Source organism: Diorhabda carinulata, chromosome 10, assembly GCF_026250575.1.
Source record: "Diorhabda carinulata isolate Delta chromosome 10, icDioCari1.1, whole genome shotgun sequence".
Classification (NCBI taxonomy): Eukaryota; Metazoa; Arthropoda; class Insecta; order Coleoptera; family Chrysomelidae; genus Diorhabda; species Diorhabda carinulata.
This window is the reverse complement of record NC_079469.1, coordinates 4,255,157-4,276,067: the sequence shown is the minus strand read 5'-3', so window position 1 is coordinate 4,276,067 and position 20,911 is coordinate 4,255,157. Positions and strand designations below refer to the sequence as shown.

Here is a 20,911-nt window from a genome sequence, read left to right as displayed (position 1 = left end):
AATCTGTCGAAAAGTATTGTAGCAATCCAATGAGATACGCCACGGCTGTACCTGTCAGAATTGTTGGATAATTACCTCTATTTGGTTACTTCGTATGATTATTTCGTATGATGTATATTATAAGACGAAACGTTGTGGAAAATTAAGAAAAACACGTAAAAACGATTAAAAATATTGATCGAAAATGTGTTTTTTTTTTTCTATTCTGTGAGAAATAACTCGTATAAATAATAATTTCATTCATTTCTGATTAACAGATTTGAATTTATGTAATTGGTAGTCCAAATAATAGGGTTTTTGTGCTCGATACCTGTGTAGCGATTTCACATCGATGATCACTCAATTAGTCTTGTTTTATATAATTTTAAATAATTAGACAAAATTTAATAATATTATATTCAATTTTTTTGAATATTTTGAATAAATTGAAGGATATTTCGAGACTAGTTCGTATCTAGAACTTATAGGTTATGTATCTTCACCTTGTCTATTAGTTTTCTGGATACCAATATCTAGTATTTTGCAGATTTCATCATTTAGTTGATTCCTTCTTCGATCATTTTCAGTGGAGTTTTTTCGCGTGCTGCTTTCCAATAGGATCACATTTACAAGAGAATCAGTGCATTTGTTCCGTAACGGTTGAACATATACAAGCCAGTGTACCTTCGATTATTCCTCGTGGTATTCAGACTGGTTCTAGTAACTCAAACCACTGCCCCACAGTAACATCTTTGGGTTTCACTCCCAATTCTTCCATGCGAAATTATTTCTGCATACCAACAAGGCTTTCGTGTTTGTAGTGGTTTGATAGATCATCTTTACTGCTTACCTATGAAAACATCGAATCGAATCGTAAACAATTTGTTCGAAATTTTCCTGACAGAGACAGTCTGCGATTAGCAGTGGCGTGTCTTGGTGAGATCAATTTAATTAAGTTTCAACTAGGACTATAATTGAGTGCATATGTCTAAACAACGGCGTATATTGCCTTTTAACAAATACATATTTTTAAAAGTATTTATAAAAATGATAAATTTATAAAATGAGGTATGTACGCCTATGGTACATCAAACAAAATTGTCGGCAAGGGTTTTTATATTGGAAAAACTATACTTCCATAGTTGTTACTGAATTTTCTGTCAACTTTTGTCGATTTTTGGTAAAATATCTTTTCGATGTAGTTTATTATCATTTTAAATGAATTTTGGTATTTAAAATAAATGTATGTGATCAAATTTTTGTCTATGTTTGTTACACTAGCATATCTATGAAATTGTATAAAATATATTTGGTTTGATATACTGTTTGTGTGTCAATTTTGGCCATCGGACATACAGGGTGTCCCACGACGAGTTAAAACTATCTATATATGACAAAATACTTATAGTAAAATCATGAAAATGTCTACGATTGAGTTTTCGGATACGATCTTTTTAACTAAAGTATTTTCAAAGCTGGCCGACCTCCAGTTCTATGGAAAGTCGACTGTAACTTTGTTATTTAAATAGAACACCCTATATATTAATACAGTTTTGAAATCTACGTAAAATTTTAGTACACTTTTGTCTGAAAACTTTTTTCGAAAAATGCATACTTTTTGAGTTATTAATTTTTTTGTAAAATATTTGACCTTTGCAGACCCTTATAAATTATTTTTTTACGAGAATACCCTTAAAGATATGAAAATGGTATTTGTTCGGTTGCTTTAAGCAAAGTAAGACGTATTTGAATCTATGTTAAGAAATTTTTTATTCTATATAGGGTGGTATAAAAAGTGTTCAAAGTTTAACTTCATAAAAATCAAATTTCTTCATTTATTTAAATAGAACCACCCAGTTTTTTCTATTTTAATGCATACAGGGGTAAATAATAAAGCAAATTCAATTATACTTTTTTATACCTAAACCTTACCGTTATCGAGATATTAAATGTTTTCTATAAATTTTTTGAGATGCAGGTGTGGTCTAAATTTTATTTATTCGTTATTAAATTGAGAACGAGCTATTTTAACGATTTTAGAAACTGTCAAAAATTGACTAATGACAGTTATATAAGTGTCACTTATTACAAAGCCTACTAAAAGTGTAGATAAAATTTAAAACTTGTTAAAAAATACAATTACAATTTAAAACCTAAAATATTTCGGAAACGACTAAAAGTAGGATTAGTAAATACAATTTGATTTGATTTTTTCCACAGACCTTGAGAAGATAAAGAAAAATACTTTTTTATTTCTTAGTGCTTGTATCAACGGGTCAAAATAAGAAATGAAAAAATTTGATATTTATGAAGTTAAATTTTTAATACTTTTTAAACACACCCTGTATAAAATGAAAAAATTTTCAACATAAATTCAGTTACGTCTGATTTTGCTTAAAGCAACTGAACGGAAACCATTCTCATATCTTTAGCGGTATCCTCGTAAAAAAATAATTTATAAGTGTCTGTAACGGTCAAAATTTCTACAAAAAAATTAATAACTCAAAAAGTATATATTTTTCGAAAAAAGTTTTTAGACAAAAGTATACTAAAATTTTACGTAGATTTCAAAAATGTATTAATATACAAGGTGTCCCATTTAGAATAATAAAATTACAGTCGACTGTAAAACCGGAGGTCGGTCATCTTTGACAGCATTTTGCTATATACAGATAGTATTAACTCGTCGTGGGACACCCTGTATACAATGTCCGGAATTCTGTTTATTTGTATATTCATTTAATTTCAATTCACCCTCTGCTTTTCCTTATATACTTTACTTATCCTTCGACACTAAAAATTGTCATAGAAACGTTTTCAAATCAACTGTCTAATAAATTGACGTTTATTATAAATTTTTGTGCATCAACATATTTCCTATTTAGGCTATTAAACAATAAAAATTTCAGTTTTTTATAGTTAAATGGCGTGTAGTGGTGAACCGTGGTAAGTTAAATCGAACGCAAGTCGCGAATATTTTATATTTTCATCTCAAATTAATTTCAGTTGTGGACCATTCTTCAAATCGCCATTTCCTCCACCTACTTATCCACATGCATTATGCTGTATGACATGCGCACCTCCTATATTAGCTCCAACTCAACCCCAACCAGTGAAACCTTTAATGATGCCTACGGTTTGTTGTGGAGATGATGTAAGTACTCCATTTTTTTTTTTTTCATTTTCATATATTTAAAAATATATTCACTATCCCTCAATATGTCTTCAATATTTGGTTAAACAGTAAATAATAAAAAAATGAAAATCACAGTTACAAGGGGTTCCATATTTATAATAACTTTCCAGCCTCCCATGTCGGATGAAATGGCAGAAAGGTATCGTTACATGAATTTCTACAACGCTTACAATGAAGACTGGCATATGTCGACACCATCCAACCGACCACCAAAGCAAACGCCACAAGATACTCACCCGCCCACCTCCAAATGTGAAGATTATAGAAGAAAAAGGAAGCAACCAACGAAGGGATGTCCGACTGGATTCCTTCCTTGCGATATGAAACTATCTCCACCGTGTAAGTTAACAAAAGAAAAATAACAATTTATCACATTGTATAAATTTTAATAAATTTTAATTTTCATATTTTGATAGGTAATGGTCATCCTTGTGGCGTATGGTCAGCGGAAATTCAAAAATGTCTACCGAAACCTAAGAAATCGAATAAATATACACCGGGTCCTTGTACTAGACCATGTTGTTTACACAAACCAGTACCCGAATCATGTTGTTGTTACGATTGTCCTTGTAAAGCTCATTGTTACGATCATCCTGTCGGAATAAAACCGAAAAATCCATGGAATGCATATCCTCCACGTTAATATTGTAAGTAACAAACCTATCTTAAATAGATACAGTTGGTTATCCTACGATATAAAAGTCCACGTCGAATGAAGTTTGTTTCAATTAAGTAATGCCCATTTAAAAATTATTTGGTCTATTTTATATCTTATTATTCCCAGTTTTATTACAAAAGGAGTTTTTAAAGAATAACTTTTTGAAGAAATGCAAAATTTCGTTCCGAAAACGTGATTCATCCGGTTTTTCTCGATTATGCAATGTTGTTCTTAATGTAGGTAAGCAAATATATTGGAAACTAGTGAAAAATAAACAGGATTCTAGTTAAAGCTCTTCTCATCTAATGAAAGGAGTTAAATCCACCTAAAGATTTAAGTTTGTCCTTGTATTCTATATTTTGTGAATTGCTTGTAAACTTACATAAAAACTGCAAAAAATTCACTGAAACTGATCTAAACCACATCTATCAAGTCCTTTTAATATAATAAAACAAAAAAATACAAAAAATACGAAAAGCTAACACTGGTACATACGAAAAAGTCGATTGCTTACCCCACGGCCGTCATTTTGATGTAGATCAGCTGCTTAATTGAAATAAGAGGGATGTACGTCACAATAAAACAAAGTTTCAAATATCAGTTTATTTTAATATCTCATTATACAAATAAGTTGTAGTTAATAAAATTATTAACGTCAATATTTTGTGATGATAACCAAATTGCAATTAAACATACTATTATTCAAAAAATTTTATTCGATGTGGTTGTTTGTCTTATTATAAAAAGGTCTATGTTACGAGAAGACGTTTGTATCAATGGAAACCTGAAAACAAATATATAAACAAAATTAAACGTCACATAAACTTTTCGAAGTTTAAATTTTAGTTCATTTAATTTTCTAAATTTTTGTGAATATAATGGCTTGTTGTGACGCTCCTTTATTGGGACAGCTGCAGGGTGTTATGAACGAACTAGCCGGGCTGTAAGTACTTTAAACATGTTAGAAAAATTTTCGAAAATTATTACTGCAAAAAATTTGGAATTTCTGTTGAATAATGAGTTTGTAACTAATCGACATGAATATATTGTAGTAGTTCAAACATCTCAGGCAGTGGCGCACCATGTTGTCAACAACCCTGCTGTCCTCCGCCGATGCCGGTTTGTACAGGATGTTGCCCACCTCCTCCACATCCAATTTGCTGCATGCCTTGTCCTCCACCTTTAGTATTACCGACGCTTCCAGAGCCTGTAAAGCCTCTCATGATGCCCGTGGAAAAATGCGAGGTAAAATAAATATTTAGTACTGCTACCTTCAATTTAGAATAGAATGAATAAAATTAGGTTTATGATCGCTTCAAATGAAGATTCTAAACCATTTTTAAGTGTTTAAAACACCAATATTAACATTTATTCAACTGATGAAACAATATAAATATTAATCCAAGCTGTAGTTTTATGAAATTTTGTAGCATTTTATCAAAATTTAATGTTTATATTAGGATTGTCTCATATGTACCTGGCTTGACCAAGAGATGGCGGTAGTTGCTTATAAAAAACCACTGTATTCGAAAGTATACAGGCATATGAATTCAAGTTTGAGACGCCACGTTGTTTAGTATTTATTTGGCAGCCACCAATAGTTAAGTTTTTAGTGAAATTGTAAACATGGAAAAAATTGAAAGACCTCAGCTCAACCAATATAAAACCCGAACTAGATTTTACTCTGCGGGGACTGCTCCTTAGTTATCAACAGTAGAATATTGGGTAGCAGAGTTTGAATTAGGCCGTACGACCTGCGAAGACCATCATCGCAGTAGTCGACCAAATGAGGTGGCGATTCCAGAAATGTTGAAGAACATCCCCAAGGTGACAACTGGATAATCGTCGACAGAAAGTGCGTGGGCTAGCAGACATAATAGGCATTTCAAAAAGTGAGGTACATCGCATAATAACTGTAAGTTTGGACATGAGAAAACTGTGCGCAAGATGGGTGCAGCGTTTAATCACAATGGAACAAAAACAGCGAGTTTTGGCAACGTTTTACAGAAATCTTTGCGCTGTTTCATAACCATAGATGAAACGCGGGTCCATCACTTCACACCAGAAACAAAAAAACAATCAAAACAATGGACTGATAAGGGAGAACTGGCTCCAAAGAAGGCAAAGACCGTTCTGTCATCTGCAGGCATGGTCATGGCGTCGGTTTTTTGGGATGCGCACTCATTTAATATCAACGGCGAGTATTATGCGAACTTATTTCAACGTTTGAGCCAAGAAATCAAGCAAAAACAGCCGTATTTGACTGATAAAAAGTGTCGTTCCATCAATACAATCCACCAGCTCACACATCTTGCTATAGACAAAATTAAAATTAGAACGGCTACCTCATGCACCCTATTTGCCAGATTTATTTCCCTGAGATTATTTTCTATTCCCAGACTTGATAAAATGGCAGGGTGGTCAAATATTTTCCAACAATGAAAAGGTGACGTCGACAGTTGATAGCTATGTAGAAGACCTTGAGATTTTTTTCCAAAATTTTTGTGTTTTCATTGTTGGGCCAGGTACTTCTGGGACTATCCTCGAATATTAGTACTGGTGTGTTTACTTCTGAACAAACTACGTTTTTGTCATGAAAAACATTAAAGTAGACACACTGTATATTTGACAGATAGTCTTAATTATTTTTAGAATCGTATGAGCGACGAAGAGCAGTTCATTTATAGACACGCGAATTTTTACAACAACTACAACATCGATTGGAAAACCGAAGCAATCAAACCTTGCGGTCCACCATCTCCGGATCCAAGAAGCGATATTAAATCCAAAACGGGCGTCACAATAGACGGTAAAAATCCACTTTGTCCTTGTGGTCCGAAAAAGAACGATTGTTGTACGGACAAGGGTTGTCCTACGGGTTTCAAACCGTGCGTTATGAAGATGCGTCCGCCAGCTAATTGTCATCCTTGTGGCCTTTGGTGCGCGGAAATACAAGAATGCCCCCCTAAATTAGTCGGTAAATCGAACGGGCAACGACCGTGTCCCAAAGACTCTGATATTTGTCCCATTCATTGTGTTCCGGGTAAATGCAAACCAATGTGTTTCAACAGATAACAAGTCAACGTTGCTTTGAAACTGGATTTTAATTTTTATGAATGTGTTATACGAGGTGTATTCCAAAAATACGGTGGCAGTTTTTAATTTAAAATAAATTGATACCGGTAAAGGATTTTTTTAGTTTCGTTGGTGGATGTTTGAAAGCAATGTTGCCTCTTGCTCTACAAATTTTCATAATTCTGTCCAGTTTGGAGAAAAACTAAAAAAAATCTCTTTGTTTTGTAATAATGTGTTTTTTCTGTACTGTCCTTTTTTGATGTAATATAACAGTTTTTCGAATAGATTTTTCTTTGACTAATAGGGAATACGCGTGTATATTTTTATATTATTCTCAATAAAAAATATATATACTATCGAAAAAATTCGAAATAACTTTTAAAATAATATCGGTTAAACTGTTTTGAACGCCGTTATTTTTCGCGGGCTTTGGATGACGTCAATTGTCACGTCCAATATTTGTTTACTTCAAGTATGACAGCTACTTTATAGGTTATAACATCGATAAAAAGTCATTGAAAAAGTTTAAAAAATCGATTTATAGGTATTGTGCTGTACCTGAGTGTGAAAATTCTATTAGAAAGAAACCCGATAGAGTTCAGAGACATGAGTAAACAAGAATGAAATGTTTGTTTTGTTGCAAATTTTCAATGCTTCTACTCCTTTGACATTAGCCAATGTAAAATATTGATTTCATGCAAAATATGCAGTATACGTGAAGTCAAGAATGTCAGAAGAATTTAAAAACTCTCAAGTAACACAAAAATAAACATTTTCGTTTCAAATACAACCAACACTCTGTTTGGACCTCAATAAATCCAGGACGTGTCATTTGACGTCATGACCAATGATGAGGCGTTTACAGTACATCAACATCGTAGGGATTCGTCCCGTATTTTAGATCATACGAACATTTGAATGCATTTACGGTGGCGCCATCTATCGCACTAACAAGAAATCATATCGCATTACATAATAATGTAAACATCTTTTAATTTAATTTTTTAATTTATTACAGAATATTTTACCGTCGATCTTAGATTAAAATTCAAATATATAATTATGACAATGTCAAAATTTGTAAATTAATGTAAATTCCAGGTTCTAGGTTAGTTACTATTTAATCAGGTGCGCACGTGCCAGTTACTGTTTGCAATTACAATTGTTACAACGCATGCTCCGGTCCCACACACTCCCTCATCTTCCCCTTCTACCATTTAATTTTTGAAACATAGCATACCAGTAGAACGTGAATATAAAGGGAGAGGTCCCGATCCTGATCCTGGTTGCAATTCCCGCAATCAAATGTGGGGGCCATGGTTGGTGGTATGTTAATATCAAAAGCCACGATTCTCGTATACCAAATTGTATTTGATTATTTCTCAATATAAAAAACGAGTGCTTTATTTTTTTAATTAGAAATGCTCGGCTAAAAGGGCTGCAGATATGGTGGAAACAGGAGAAAACGAAAACCGTGAGGTGGGAACCTTTTACAACAACTACGGTATAGACTACAGAGAGGAAATGTTATGGAAATATACAACACCTACGGGAAAAACCGTGGAAAGGAAAGGTATTGAACAAGGAGTGACACTATCAGGCCAATCAGCTCGCTGTCCTCTCGAAAATAAACCTTATGAAGACAAAAGGAAGGTAAAATAGAGATTGCTCAATATATTTATTAAAATGGATTAATAGTCGCAAGAAATGATTTTTATTAATTACAATTTCCAATTTCCCAAGCTCTGTAAATATTAGTAAAGGCGCAATTACTTCCATTGCAACGCTATGGATAATTATAAAAAAAAGTTGATGTATCTATTCCAAACACTTTCAAAGTAACTTACATAAAAAATTCGGAAACTTACAAGCCAAAATAGTTATGAACTAAATGAACGAATAAAAGTAAGGTTACTATTTTTCATTTTTTATTTAATTATAAATATCATTTCTATACAGAAAACTGGTGATAACAAAAAGCATGCAACCAATAACATACCATGTATGTTCAAATTTACTCCTTCCCCCGATTGTTCCGGTGCATGGTGCGTTGAAATTAAATCTCGTCCTGATAATACCGGCGAAAAAATCAAGAAAACTCCTAAACGAAATGAAATGAAACCATGTACCAGACCGTGTTGTAAACATTGGAAATTAAAAGAGGGAGAGTGCCAATACGACTTACCTTGTAAGGCTGCTTGTTTTAACCATCCACCTGGAATGAAACCCAAATATCACGTACCCGAAAGTAAGAAATATTTGCATTAACTAAATCAGTTGAAAAGATATTTAGTTCACCGTTTTAATAATCTCCTTTAAAATAACGAGTAATGGTCTTATTTGAAACTAAATTTTATTTATTTTAGTTGACTACGAACTTCTAAAGGTTTTGGGAGAACGCTACAATAATCCAACAAATTAATACAAAAGTAAACATCTAATTAGTAATAACAGGCCAACTATAACACCTTTTTATTGTAACTGAACGAATTAAAATATCACAACTAATAGAATTTGTTTATATTATCTATAAAGTGAACTTTCTCCATGTGGTTGATCTTGTATTCTTCTTATCATTAAGTTAGGAATTGATTTGTCACTTTTCGTCTTCTCTCATATCAATTAGTCTCGTTAATATATGATTGTTTTCTACAATACTTATAAAACAAACGATTTAGATTTTTAGAATAGTTTTGTTATATCAGGGAGAATGTTATATAAAAAAAATTGCACATTTTTTATGATAACTTCCAATATTGCGGTTATCAGATTACTGGCTGAAAAATCCGACCTAATAAGACTACATCAAATCAAAAAGAATAGTTTTAAGAATTTCATTTATTTACGCAACTAATCAGACGTGTTCCATGTATTTGAAAGATGTCAAGAACATTCAATATTTATAAACTTTGAATTTTTATATATTGTAATGTTTCTCAATATACAGAACTTTTTGGATATCGGTTACTGATAGGTAATTAATAAACTATAATTTTCTTTGGCGTTTTGATATAAAAATTTATTTTAAATAACTAAATATAAAACTAAAAAATATTTTTCTATAATGATTTTATTTCTATTGTAATACTTTTAATGAAAACGTAATTTTATCAGTATCGAGAGAAGGTCTTTTTAACTTCGTTTGTATTTTTATGTTTTCTTCTCGTCGTTTTTAATGTTTTGATGACTTTAAAATATTAATAAAGAAAAATAGTTTTTATAGTTGAAGAGTTTTTGCACTTGTTCAATTAAAAAACAACATAAAATCGTAAAAATACAGTGAGTGAGTGAGATTTGTAATTATGTGTTCCACTTGTCAAAAACAGCTTAAGAATATCACTTTTTCTTGGTTGTTACTTCATTTTTTCGTTTTCATCATATTTTTTAACCATTATGAATATATCCTTATAGTATGTAAGAAAACATTAAAAAGAAATTTACAGTTTTCTGCGGCTAGACATACATACATTTTATCAAAGAAGTTCTTAACTACACATATAAAAGGACATTTGTTTCAGTTATTCAGTCAGTTATCATGATAGGGAATCTCAATATTGCGATTTTTTTGACAAATTTATGATTCTTTCACTCTTCTATACAGGAGTGAGTGCTCAACAGGATGTAAAATATCTTATATATCAATTTGTCGCTCCTCTTTGAAGCCCAGCAGTCTTTTAAAACCTCTAATTTTATACCTTGTATCTCAGAAACGCCGACTTTTAAAATACTTCTCGAAATTGAAGGTTCATATGTTCAAACTAATATTTTTCAAACCACAGTTTTGTACTTATTCGTTAAGAGGAAGAAATAAAACAAATTTAGCTCCCAAAAATTGATTTATTACTTTTTTAATAACAATAAATGATTTTTTTATAATTTTATTGGATAATTCTAAAATTAAAATCGATATTCTTAAAATATGGACCAACCATACATATAACTAATATATTCTAAAACATAATCAGAACTCCACTACAGACCCGGCATTATAAAAGCCACGTTATCCAAAGTACTCATCAACTCCTCGGGCGTACAACAATCATTTTGTAATTCAGGTATTTGTTGTGTAAGACAAAGTAATGGACCTAAAGCGCACAAAAGTGAGTCTAGAAGTACTGATAAACTACCAGACACCGCAATTTGTCCCTAAAAACGGTAATTGTTTTGTTTATATTTAGTTTTATTATACAGGGTGATTCATAGTAGTAACCGACCCTAGGTAGTCTAAGCAACAGCCTCTAGTTTGAGTCAATTAAAAAATCTTGTTTTTTCACTCTTTAGTTTATTTCAATAAGAACTACAATACTTTGTTTAACTTCAAACTATTTAATATCCAATATAAACAGTATATTTTATGAGGATAAAAGGATGGAATTAAAAGTTTATAGGTTAGAATTTGCTAAGTAAGCATACGCGAGAAACAAATATGAAAATTATAAGGGGGGTCGAAGTCTGATTGACTGACAAATAACGAAGAGTCTCAATTGGTTTCTAAAATGACGTGTGCTGATGGAATAGATGATTGTCTACCCTATAAGTTCAAATTCCAAGTAGGATTGTAATCTGAACATTTTGAAAACGGTCTTATAACTTAGAAGTAACTGAACTCAAAACAATAGTTTCAAAACATTGTCAAGTTTCGCTACATATGAGTGAACCAATTTCCATAAATTTAGGGTTAATAGAATTTAATTTTGAAACTCAATTTGTCTATGTTTTTTGAAAATTTCTATAACTATAACCAGTTTACGTACATTCAAATAGAATCAACTATTGACCTGTCAAAACTGCACACTCTTGTCATTGTAAAATAATGATTTTGATTAGTATTGACTCGCCCTGTATGTTTTGAGAGAAATTATCTTACTTAAAACGAAATAATTAAAAACCCACCAACAACAAAAGGAGTTCACATTGTGGTATTGGCTTTATAGTCCAGTAAAAATTTGATGGAATGAATATCGAAATGTGAGTTCTAAAATCTAGGAAGATACAAAAAAAATTATTTAAAAGATTTAAAATCAATTTCCAATTTTTTTTTCATGGCGAATATAAAAATAGTGTCAAAAAATATTTTTTTAATCAATAAATTAAATATCGCCAAAGTTGACAATCTTAAACACGTTGACTGCAAACTACATATAACTCTATCCACATGAGAAGATATTTTTCACATAATTCAACTATAGATAAAAGTTTTTTTAATAATAATAATTTTAAATAAAAATGTGGAAAATTATTATACGAGGAATAATCAATGAATACAGTAAACTATTTTATTATCAAAAAATATAAAGGTAACAAAATTGGATTCAACCTCCTCCGAAAGACTATCTTTGGCTAGTACTGCACTTACACTTATGCCAATACATGAGGCATTTCTGAAAGGCTTTTTTCTCGAAAATAACTTTCATCTGCTCTTTTTTGACCATCCCAATGTCAGGAATAGCCCAAAACATTTTATTTTAGCACATTTTTGAGAAGAGCCGGAAGTAAAATAGTGTTAAATCTAGCAAATAGGGCGGAAGTAGATAAACAGGAAGACTTTTAGCAACCAAACATTCACAAATATCAAGATTCATAATTGTTAATAATAAATTATCTTAGTAAAAAAGCTATAATAGAAGAAAAACAAACTGAAACCTGTTACTGCTTGTCTGAACATACTAGAGTATAAGATACTAGTTGAAATAGATGCAGTATAAACAATTTTGCTATAAAAATTTATTTAGCGTATCTTTTACCTCACTTGTAATTATATGATTTTATTAGAACATTTTTTTTGTAATTTGAATAAATTTATTGAAATTTCGTTTGGATTTTTTCCTCGAGACTTAATTTAAAGTGTTAACTAATATAAATAGACTTAAACTTACCTCGTGTTCTTTCAACCTTTCTCCAATTATGGTCAAACTTTCTCCAAGTAGTTTCAAATGTGCAGCAACATCTATTGGTTTGATACCGTTCACTTTAAAAGGGGAATCTTTTCCTCGAGGACTGGGTGGAGATACATTTATATTCTCATATGTCGGTATCCCAATTTGAAAGGGTCTTAACGGTCCCGGGGGCGTTTTATTATTACTCATAATCACTTTTTTGGTAGTGCTAGTAGGTTTTAGAGGAGTTTTTGATTGGATAGACTTTGAAAAAGTCGAAAATTGCTCTAAAATCGTATCTAAATTGTATTATTTTTTCAATTTCTTATTTCTTGAACCTTTTTTATACATTTACATATCTAAATCGTCTTGATTTTAGGTCTTTTCCGTTTTAAAATTAGTTTTGTTTATAATATTTGAAAGACAGATAAAAATTGACGTTTTGACTACTTTCAATCTCTATCAGAAAATTTTGCTAAAAAAATTATAGAAAAAACTATTTTTAAAACAGAAGAGACTTAAAATCAAGACAATTTAGAAACATAAATTGTATTATTTATGTAACTATAGAAAAATTATAAATTACCTTTATCTTTTCCTTTTAACTTGTCGGTCTTAACAATTTTTCCGTCTTTAATAACAAGTTTCCTTTTTGATGAACTTGAATCAAGTCTTCTAAATCCTTCGGTATCTTCAAAATCACTTTCTGATTCAACCGAATCTTCAATGCTCGATTCTGTAGCATTTGCATTCGGTTCATATTCACTGTTGTATTCTGATCCACTATCTTCCATATCATAATTATCATCTTTTGAATACATCTGAAATTATAATAAAACTTATGAAATACACATAAAGTATAAGAAAAAAATATTAATTGTGACAGATATGTCATTAAAATGAATTTACCTCATCATACTTGGATTTTTTTAAAGAACTTTCATAAACATCCGGTTTTCTATTTACAGCCGGAGATCTTTTATTAAAAGTTCTATCAATTTCATCTGGAGATTCAAAGTCCATCAATTTTGATGATTTTTTTCTTACCCTTCCACTTCTTGAAATACCAGTCACTGCGAAATCTATAAAATGTATAATTCCTAATTTTTCTTGGAAACAACGAAAGAAACGTTGAAAAAGTTACACCCTTAAGGCGAAAAAAATATAAAAAGACTTTTCTATTCTTTTAATATGATAAGAAACATTTTGGTAGATAATTTTTTTCTAATCAATTAAAACACAAATTGTGAAAATTGTTTTTATTAAACAAAACATAATTTAGCTTATGAAACATCTTCATCTTGCTTCCAACCGTCTTCATCACTAAAAAATCTTCTTTTCACTGTTGTATTCATATAAGGACGAAGCGCCCATTCTGTATCTGCCGAATCCACATTATCCAAAGTACCTAATTTAATTTCATACAGCCTCAATTGAAATCTAGGGCCCACTTCATTCAATTCAATCTAAAACCACAATTTCAAACATAAAAAATCTCTATTCTACAACATTATCAACTCAGTTGAAAAAATAAATGTGTACTTACCTGCCTATCTACAGTTTTATAAGTATGATGCCTAAAACTTATATAATCATCATGGTTAGCAAAAGTAATGACTCTTTTTGAATCATCTTTTGGAACAGGAAACAAATACTTCAAAATATTCATAGTACGTTCAGCTAAAGGAGTCTTGAAATTGTGGAATATCAAATGAGGATACTGTTCAGAAACTGTTCCTATATCAGGTATATCATGTCTCATAACAACATCTGAAATGTTAAAATAAGCCGTTGGACCGTACGGCAGATGGCATATAACTAATCCATCAGGTACACCTCTGTGTTCATGAACAACTATGAAATCGGTCACGTCGTTAGCTCTACAAGCATGTATTAGTTGTTTCATTTCGTAATTACCGCGATTCATTCTTTGAGCGTTGGGAAAAATCAATCTAAGTTCCTTGACAAACATTTTTAGCCTGGAACTTGGATCTCTGGATGTTGTTATCACTATTTTCGGATCCTCTACTCCCGCGTATCTGTATTCGTCGTCTTGAGAATTTGCTACGGCTCCTCCACTTTCTCCGCCAAGTCTAGCAGCTGCTTCTGGTCCTGCATCTTCCCATTCTATTTTCTTCGCGTAATGAAGTGCCTTTTTCTGAAGGTCTCCATGGATTGTTGTGTGTTGCTCAAGACTTTTTTTAATTCGATTTTTCTTATCCTGTATAGATTTTTGTCGGTCCTCGACTGTTTTTCTATATAAATATTCTCTCCGTAAACGTGCCTGTCGTCGAATCATTTTAAGTAGTTGTTTAGATAAAATGTATACTTATGAAACCGTTTAAGCACATGGGCGATAAACAATATTATAACCTCACAATTACAAACGTCAACTGTCAGTTTAAACTAGCAATAATAAACAATTTAAGGATTTGGGTGAAACTAAATAAAGTTTCTAAATAATATTCCTATCTTTAAAAGCTTGAAAGTAATATGTGCGGGGCTAATTTTATATTTAAATATAGTTATAAATCAGATATAAGATTTAAATGAAATAAATCTTATAAAGTTACCTATAAATAATACCTAAGCAATTAACTAAACGACTAAACAACATTCTACAAAAATATTAAGATCAGTTGTCTCGAAAAGTTAATCAATTTTGTAATAAGTTAGTTTAAAATACCTTCCAACAACTAAAAAAATTATATAGAATTGAAAAGTAAAACACTTACCTTCAGGTTTTTGTTTTTTTGACGAAAAGTTGTCCATTTTAGAATGTTTATGTATTAATTAATAGTATGTCAATTATCGTTTTGAATGCCTTAGCAAACTAAATAAGTTTTAAAATGTAGAAATAAAGCTATTTTTAAGATTTTAAAATTAAATTTGTGAAGGTTATTTTCTTCGTTTCGTTTTAGACATTTAAACATAGATAAACTGATAGTAACCACAGTGATGTAGCTGGAATCTATACCAAATAACGCACATGCTTCTTTCTACCAATATAAAGAATTATGGATTAAAATAATTTATTCTGATTAATTTTTATTAATAAACTATAAATAATGAGAAATATAATCAAATTACAGGCTTTGTAAACTATAATAAAAACAATTTAAATATTTCATCTTCTGGTTGACAGTTGACAATACAAATGTCATAAAATTCAGCACGTGCGTATTTGAGGTTATGAGTCTATACTTGTATGAAAATAATAACTGTGAAAGTTGTTGTGAAGTAGTATCGAAAGTTATGCTATTATCTCTTATTAATGTGGTAAATACGTTTTGTTGATTTATTAAGAGTTAATTATGACACATTGTAAAGTACATAATGTGCGATTTTACAATCCAGAACCTCAGCCAATTAGATGTATGAAAATTCACTATAATACAAAAAAATTGGCTTTATCTAGATCAGATGCATCTGTAGAAATATGGAATTTACAAAATACATGGTTTTTAGAAAAATCCATTGTACCTTCCACAGAAAATTTCAGTATAGAAGATTTGGCCTGGTGTGATAACAGACTGCTAAGTGTTGGACTTCATGGACTGTTGGTTGAATATAATTTATCAAAATTAAGCTTGGAAAATCGTTGGGCCGTAACAGGAGAAGCAGCTTTTTGTTTGGATGTTAATAAAACCAACACAAAAATAGCTATTGGTACAGAACAAGGATATTTAAATATCTTTACAGTAAAAGAAGATGGAATTTACTTTAAAAAATTCCTAGATAAACAAGAAGGTCGCATAATTTCTCTTAAATTTGACTCTACAGGAGAATTTATTGCATCTGGAAGCATAGATGCAATTAGAGTTTGGAATGTCGAAACTGGTCATGCAATCCACAAAATGACTACTGGCAGATCAGAAGCTAATAAACCGACTATAGTATGGTGTATTAACATAACTGATGATTTTACAATAATAAGTGGAGACTCAAGAGGAAAACTGACTTTTTGGGATGGGAAAATTGGCGCACAGATAGAAAGTTATCAATCACATAAAGCAGATATATTAACAATATGTTTGTCATCCAACCAATCATCTTTATATTGTGCTGGAGTAGATCCAAATATTATCAATTACGAAAAAATAACTATAAAAAGTGGTGCACCAAAATGGGTCCGAAGTATACAAAGAAAAATACACGAACATGATGTTAATGCATTGGTTTTACTAGAAAATAAACTTTACTCTGGAGGCGCCGATAGTTATTTAGCTTGTAGTTTCCACCCACCTAAAACACTGTTAAAACTACCCCCTATATTGCAGAACCCTTGTGTTCAACTAGCACCTGCCGCTAAACGTTTGTTATTAAGATATCCAAAACATATCGAGTTATGGAATCTTGGTAAAAGTAAAGATGTCGATGTTAATTATAGAGGACTATTATCACTCAATAATGAACCTAAGAAACTGTTAGAATTAAAAAGAGTAATGAAAAATTACGAAAACGAGGAAGATTCAGAAGGAATAATTTGTACGGCTATTTCAAAAGATGGAACTTGGATACTATATAGTACCATTCAAGGAGTCAACTTATTCCAGTTTATATATAATGAGGAAAATCCGATTCTATTGAAAGTTGATAATTTGGAACATAAAAATATACCATGCCTCTGCGCCGCTTTTACTTCTAATAACAAACAACTAATTACTTGTCCAAACTCTGGAAATTTATTAGTGTATCAGCTTTTAGAAAACAAAGCTTCACTATTACAGACCATAGAAACTTTTAATTCATTTGAATGTATTACATTCTTAAACATTAGTACTTGTAGTAATTACCTAGTGGTTGGTGATACTAAAAGTAATATATTGACATGGAAGTGGAACGGAAAGAAAAATGAGTGGTTGAAATATTGTAAATTACCTCGATACAAGTCTCCTCCAATGGTAATGGCCCTACATCCGAAAACAACAAATCTAGTTGTGGTCTATTCGGATTCAAAGTTGATAGAATATGACTTGAAGAAAAAAGAATATACAAATTTTTCCAATGAATTCGAAAAAAGCGATTGGAAATCAAGACCATACCCGATTAGAAATATAACTTTCGATCCAAGAAATAAAAATAACATTATTTTACAAGATGACAGCAATATAATTGTTATTAACAAAAATTTAAGCACAAATAAAAAAAATAAAATTGCTAGAACCAATTCAGAGGAAAACAGTTTAGAAAAATCGTCGGAAGGTTTTGAAATTTCTCTGGTTAAAAAGTATAAACATTTGGCGCATTTAGAGTGGATGGAAGAAGATGAACTAGTAGCTGTTGAAGTGAGCCCACTGACTATAATGGAACAACTCCCCCCTGCGTTTTTCCAAAATACATTCGGAAAGAAATAAACTATTTTTAATATTTGGTACCTAAGTTTGTAAATGGAAATAAAATAAAAAAAATAATTTTTAAGTTCACTGTTTTAATTTCACTAAGTAAACTTTAATATATTCATTTATTTAACTCATTTGTTTGCACCAGTACTTTGAATATCTTTTAATTTCATATTTGCAATTTAATATCATACTAGATTATGATTTTTCGTGTATAAATTTATCGTCTGAACTCAGCCATTTTACCAAATAAAAGGTTGTTTTAAACAAATTATAAAGAAATTGGTACATTAAATATATAAAATATAAATGTCCAAATTCAAATTTTCTTATAAGTTTTCTTCATGTTTCTAAGAATGTAACAGCAAAATTTCAATCTTATTCAGATTGAGATTTTACTTTGAGGAACCTCCAAGGATGCACAATAGATCCCTATTTTGGTGTATAGATCTGTGGTGTTTGAGAACCAAAGTTTTAGAGCTTAATTTAATTAATAATGGACTTTTTTGAAGTTTCAGCCCAATTACACTGTTTATCAGAATATTTTGAGTATTTATCAAAATGTACTAAAAATTGAACTCATTTATTGAAAAAATTACATATAAAAGGATTAAGATGTGAAAAATTTGAGAAAATATTCATGTATTTCATAAAAACATTGATATTTCTTAGCTTTAATTAAGTATTGCAGGATCTGAGCATCATCAGCATATAATTGATGTGAGAGAGAGACACTGCCACATAAATCAAAAATATAAACGAGACACAAATATTAATATATATTCCTCATTTTAGGCCCAATTTGATGAATTGTTTTTCAAAGTTTCAGCCTAATTTTGTTTTTATCAAATTATTTTCGAGTATTTATTAAAAAATACTGAAATGTTAAGACATTTTCTTGATCAAGATCCCATCCTATATAAAAATTTTCAAAATCAATAATATACATACATTTATTTTATTAAATTTATTTCATAACCAACAATTTTTATATAAGACTTATATAATTACCTTTAACTATAGTTTAATCCCGAAATTCCCATATTTTAATTTCTCCATCATCACTACAAGAAGCTAATAAGTATGGTATAATAGGATTCCACACAACACAATTCACATCTTCATTATGTGCATTTTCAACCGTACAAACTAAACTAAAATTAGGACTATTTGGATCACTTCCTTCGTCCTCTTTAAAAACCCTAATGGCATCATCACCGCATGCCGTTGCTATCAGTCCTGTTAAATGACACCAACTAATATCATACACTGTTCTTTCATGGTATCCCGCTAATGTACAAACACATTTCCATGTAGAATCATCATCTTGAGTCTGTACACCTTCAATATTCCCAGGAAGATATTCTTTCCATATTTTAACGGTGTTATCATCACTACAAGAGGCTAATCTGCTTCCGGTTTTATCAAAACAAATGCTCCAAACTGTTGATTCATGACCAGATAATGTTCCACAACATACCCAGTCACCATCGATGGGATCGTCACGAAAAAATTTGATAGTATTGTCATATGAAGCTGAAGCAAGCAAATCCCTGTCGGGGTGGAACATTACCTAAATTGATACAATTTTAAAACTAGTATGATTATATATTTATATAAATAATTTACCTTTTTCACATCTTGGGAATGTGCGTTTAAAACTGCGGCACAATCGTATTCGTCTTCATCTGCTACTTCCCATACCCAGACAGATTTATCTCTACTACATGTAGCTAATAAACTACCTGATTTTGACCACGCGACACTTTTTACTTCATTTTCGTGTCCTTCTAAAGTTGCGTTGCATTCGAATTCGCCGCTTTTCTTGTCCCAGATACATGTAGTTGCATCAAAACTGGCAGAAGCTAGATAATTGCCACAAGGTGACCAAGAAACCTGTCGTACCGTCCTTTTATGACCATCTGTCAGGACCACTTTATTTGTCCATTTTCCAGACAAATCTTTGGTCCATATTCTAATTGCTTTTTCTTCCCCACAAGAAGCTAAAACGTCCCCTTTGGGGTGCCAGTCGAGATTCCATACTCGACCAGCATCTTTTTTTAATGTTTGAACTAAATGGAGTTTCCCCATTTATTGTATTGCTATTATTATATTGAATAATCCGTTTTTAAATAACTTTTTGCATAAAAACTATTTTAGGTTATAAATCTTTCGACTTATGACATTTTTGTATAGGAATTTTTTTAAATAAGGGCGTTCACCAACTAATAAACTACTTTGCTAAACGCACCTATATTAGGAAAACTATATTTTGATAAAGACGGAAGTAGGAGAAAACGTCAATATTATATGCTTTTAAATGATATTTCAATTTAAAGAGACCTAAAATTAATATATAAATATATTATGAAGCATATAATGACAAAAATTTGTGGTAAGTAAAAGGTTTCTGGAAACTATGATCATGGGTCAAAAAAATCACCTTTCAGTTGATTACGGATCCTAACCTAACTTGAAAGATTTTTAATACAGTTTTGGATTTTGGTGGTAATATCAAATTAAAAACATAACTAACAAAATCATTTGATTTGTATTACTTTAATTTCGTGTATTATTTTTTCCATAATATTTCATATTTAATCTCCATAGTTTTTATATTGTTTATTAGATTCGATGTTCAATAATGGTTATTAGCAAATTACCCACTCACATAAATTTTACACTAAATTATTGATATAATTCTAATGATCTATTTTTATATCTAAATGTCCAAAAAATGCATGCCTCTTTAACTTCTCAATTACTTTGTTCATAACAATAAATT

General features: G+C 30.8%; 5 protein-coding genes and 1 long non-coding RNA gene across 10 annotated transcripts; 2 read left to right on the top strand and 4 right to left on the bottom strand.

Annotated features, from left to right (window-relative positions):
• The first annotated feature begins 2,773 nt into the window (after nucleotides 1-2,773).
• LOC130898810 (uncharacterized) lies at nucleotides 2,774-9,421 on the top strand. Of its 4 annotated transcripts, XM_057808346.1 has the most exons (6): nucleotides 3,286-3,514; nucleotides 3,592-3,822; nucleotides 4,886-5,078; nucleotides 8,328-8,561; nucleotides 8,868-9,156; nucleotides 9,275-9,421. In XM_057808346.1, exons 2-6 carry the CDS (start codon nucleotides 3,794-3,796, stop codon nucleotides 9,328-9,330), a joined length of 801 nt encoding a protein of 266 aa, XP_057664329.1. In that variant the 5' UTR covers nucleotides 3,286-3,514; nucleotides 3,592-3,793; the 3' UTR covers nucleotides 9,331-9,421. The 4 variants fall into 4 exon arrangements, with proteins under 4 accessions (XP_057664332.1, XP_057664329.1, XP_057664328.1 ...); XM_057808349.1 differs by lacking the exons at nucleotides 8,328-8,561; nucleotides 8,868-9,156; nucleotides 9,275-9,421 and adding exons at nucleotides 2,774-2,925; nucleotides 2,986-3,133 and having other exon boundaries at nucleotides 4,886-5,072; XM_057808345.1 differs by lacking the exons at nucleotides 3,286-3,514; nucleotides 3,592-3,822 and adding an exon at nucleotides 4,590-4,776.
• Nucleotides 4,422-9,281, bottom strand: LOC130898811 (uncharacterized). The gene is made up of 2 exons (XR_009059940.1): nucleotides 9,094-9,281; nucleotides 4,422-4,617 (listed from the first exon to the last, which is right to left on the bottom strand). It is a non-coding gene; the product is annotated as an uncharacterized LOC130898811 (long non-coding RNA).
• A 1,310-nt stretch (nucleotides 9,422-10,731) lies between the features above and the next one.
• LOC130898436 (HMG domain-containing protein 4) lies at nucleotides 10,732-15,726 on the bottom strand. 2 transcript variants are annotated; one of them, XM_057807751.1, is made up of 5 exons: nucleotides 15,520-15,726; nucleotides 13,694-13,866; nucleotides 13,371-13,605; nucleotides 12,785-13,071; nucleotides 10,732-11,054 (listed from the first exon to the last, which is right to left on the bottom strand). In XM_057807751.1, the coding sequence occupies exons 1-5, from the start codon at nucleotides 15,554-15,556 to the stop codon at nucleotides 10,881-10,883; spliced, it is 906 nt and encodes a 301-aa protein (XP_057663734.1). In that variant the 5' UTR covers nucleotides 15,557-15,726; the 3' UTR covers nucleotides 10,732-10,880. The 2 variants fall into 2 exon arrangements, with proteins under 2 accessions (XP_057663734.1, XP_057663733.1); XM_057807750.1 differs by having other exon boundaries at nucleotides 12,785-13,083; nucleotides 15,520-15,699.
• LOC130898435 (U3 small nucleolar ribonucleoprotein protein IMP4) lies at nucleotides 13,429-15,356 on the bottom strand. Its single transcript, XM_057807749.1, has 2 exons — nucleotides 14,331-15,356; nucleotides 13,429-14,250 (listed from the first exon to the last, which is right to left on the bottom strand). Exons 1-2 carry the CDS (start codon nucleotides 15,081-15,083, stop codon nucleotides 14,068-14,070), a joined length of 936 nt encoding a protein of 311 aa, XP_057663732.1. The 5' UTR covers nucleotides 15,084-15,356; the 3' UTR covers nucleotides 13,429-14,067.
• A 223-nt stretch (nucleotides 15,727-15,949) lies between the features above and the next one.
• On the top strand, nucleotides 15,950-18,205 carry LOC130898783 (U3 small nucleolar RNA-associated protein 4 homolog). The gene has a single exon (XM_057808296.1). The coding sequence runs from the start codon at nucleotides 16,099-16,101 to the stop codon at nucleotides 18,139-18,141; it is 2,043 nt and encodes a 680-aa protein (XP_057664279.1). The 5' UTR covers nucleotides 15,950-16,098; the 3' UTR covers nucleotides 18,142-18,205.
• An 873-nt stretch (nucleotides 18,206-19,078) lies between these two features.
• Nucleotides 19,079-20,327, bottom strand: LOC130898520 (probable cytosolic iron-sulfur protein assembly protein Ciao1). The gene is made up of 2 exons (XM_057807880.1): nucleotides 19,756-20,327; nucleotides 19,079-19,699 (listed from the first exon to the last, which is right to left on the bottom strand). Exons 1-2 carry the CDS (start codon nucleotides 20,215-20,217, stop codon nucleotides 19,151-19,153), a joined length of 1,011 nt encoding a protein of 336 aa, XP_057663863.1. The 5' UTR covers nucleotides 20,218-20,327; the 3' UTR covers nucleotides 19,079-19,150.
• Nucleotides 20,328-20,911: the final 584 nt, after the last annotated feature.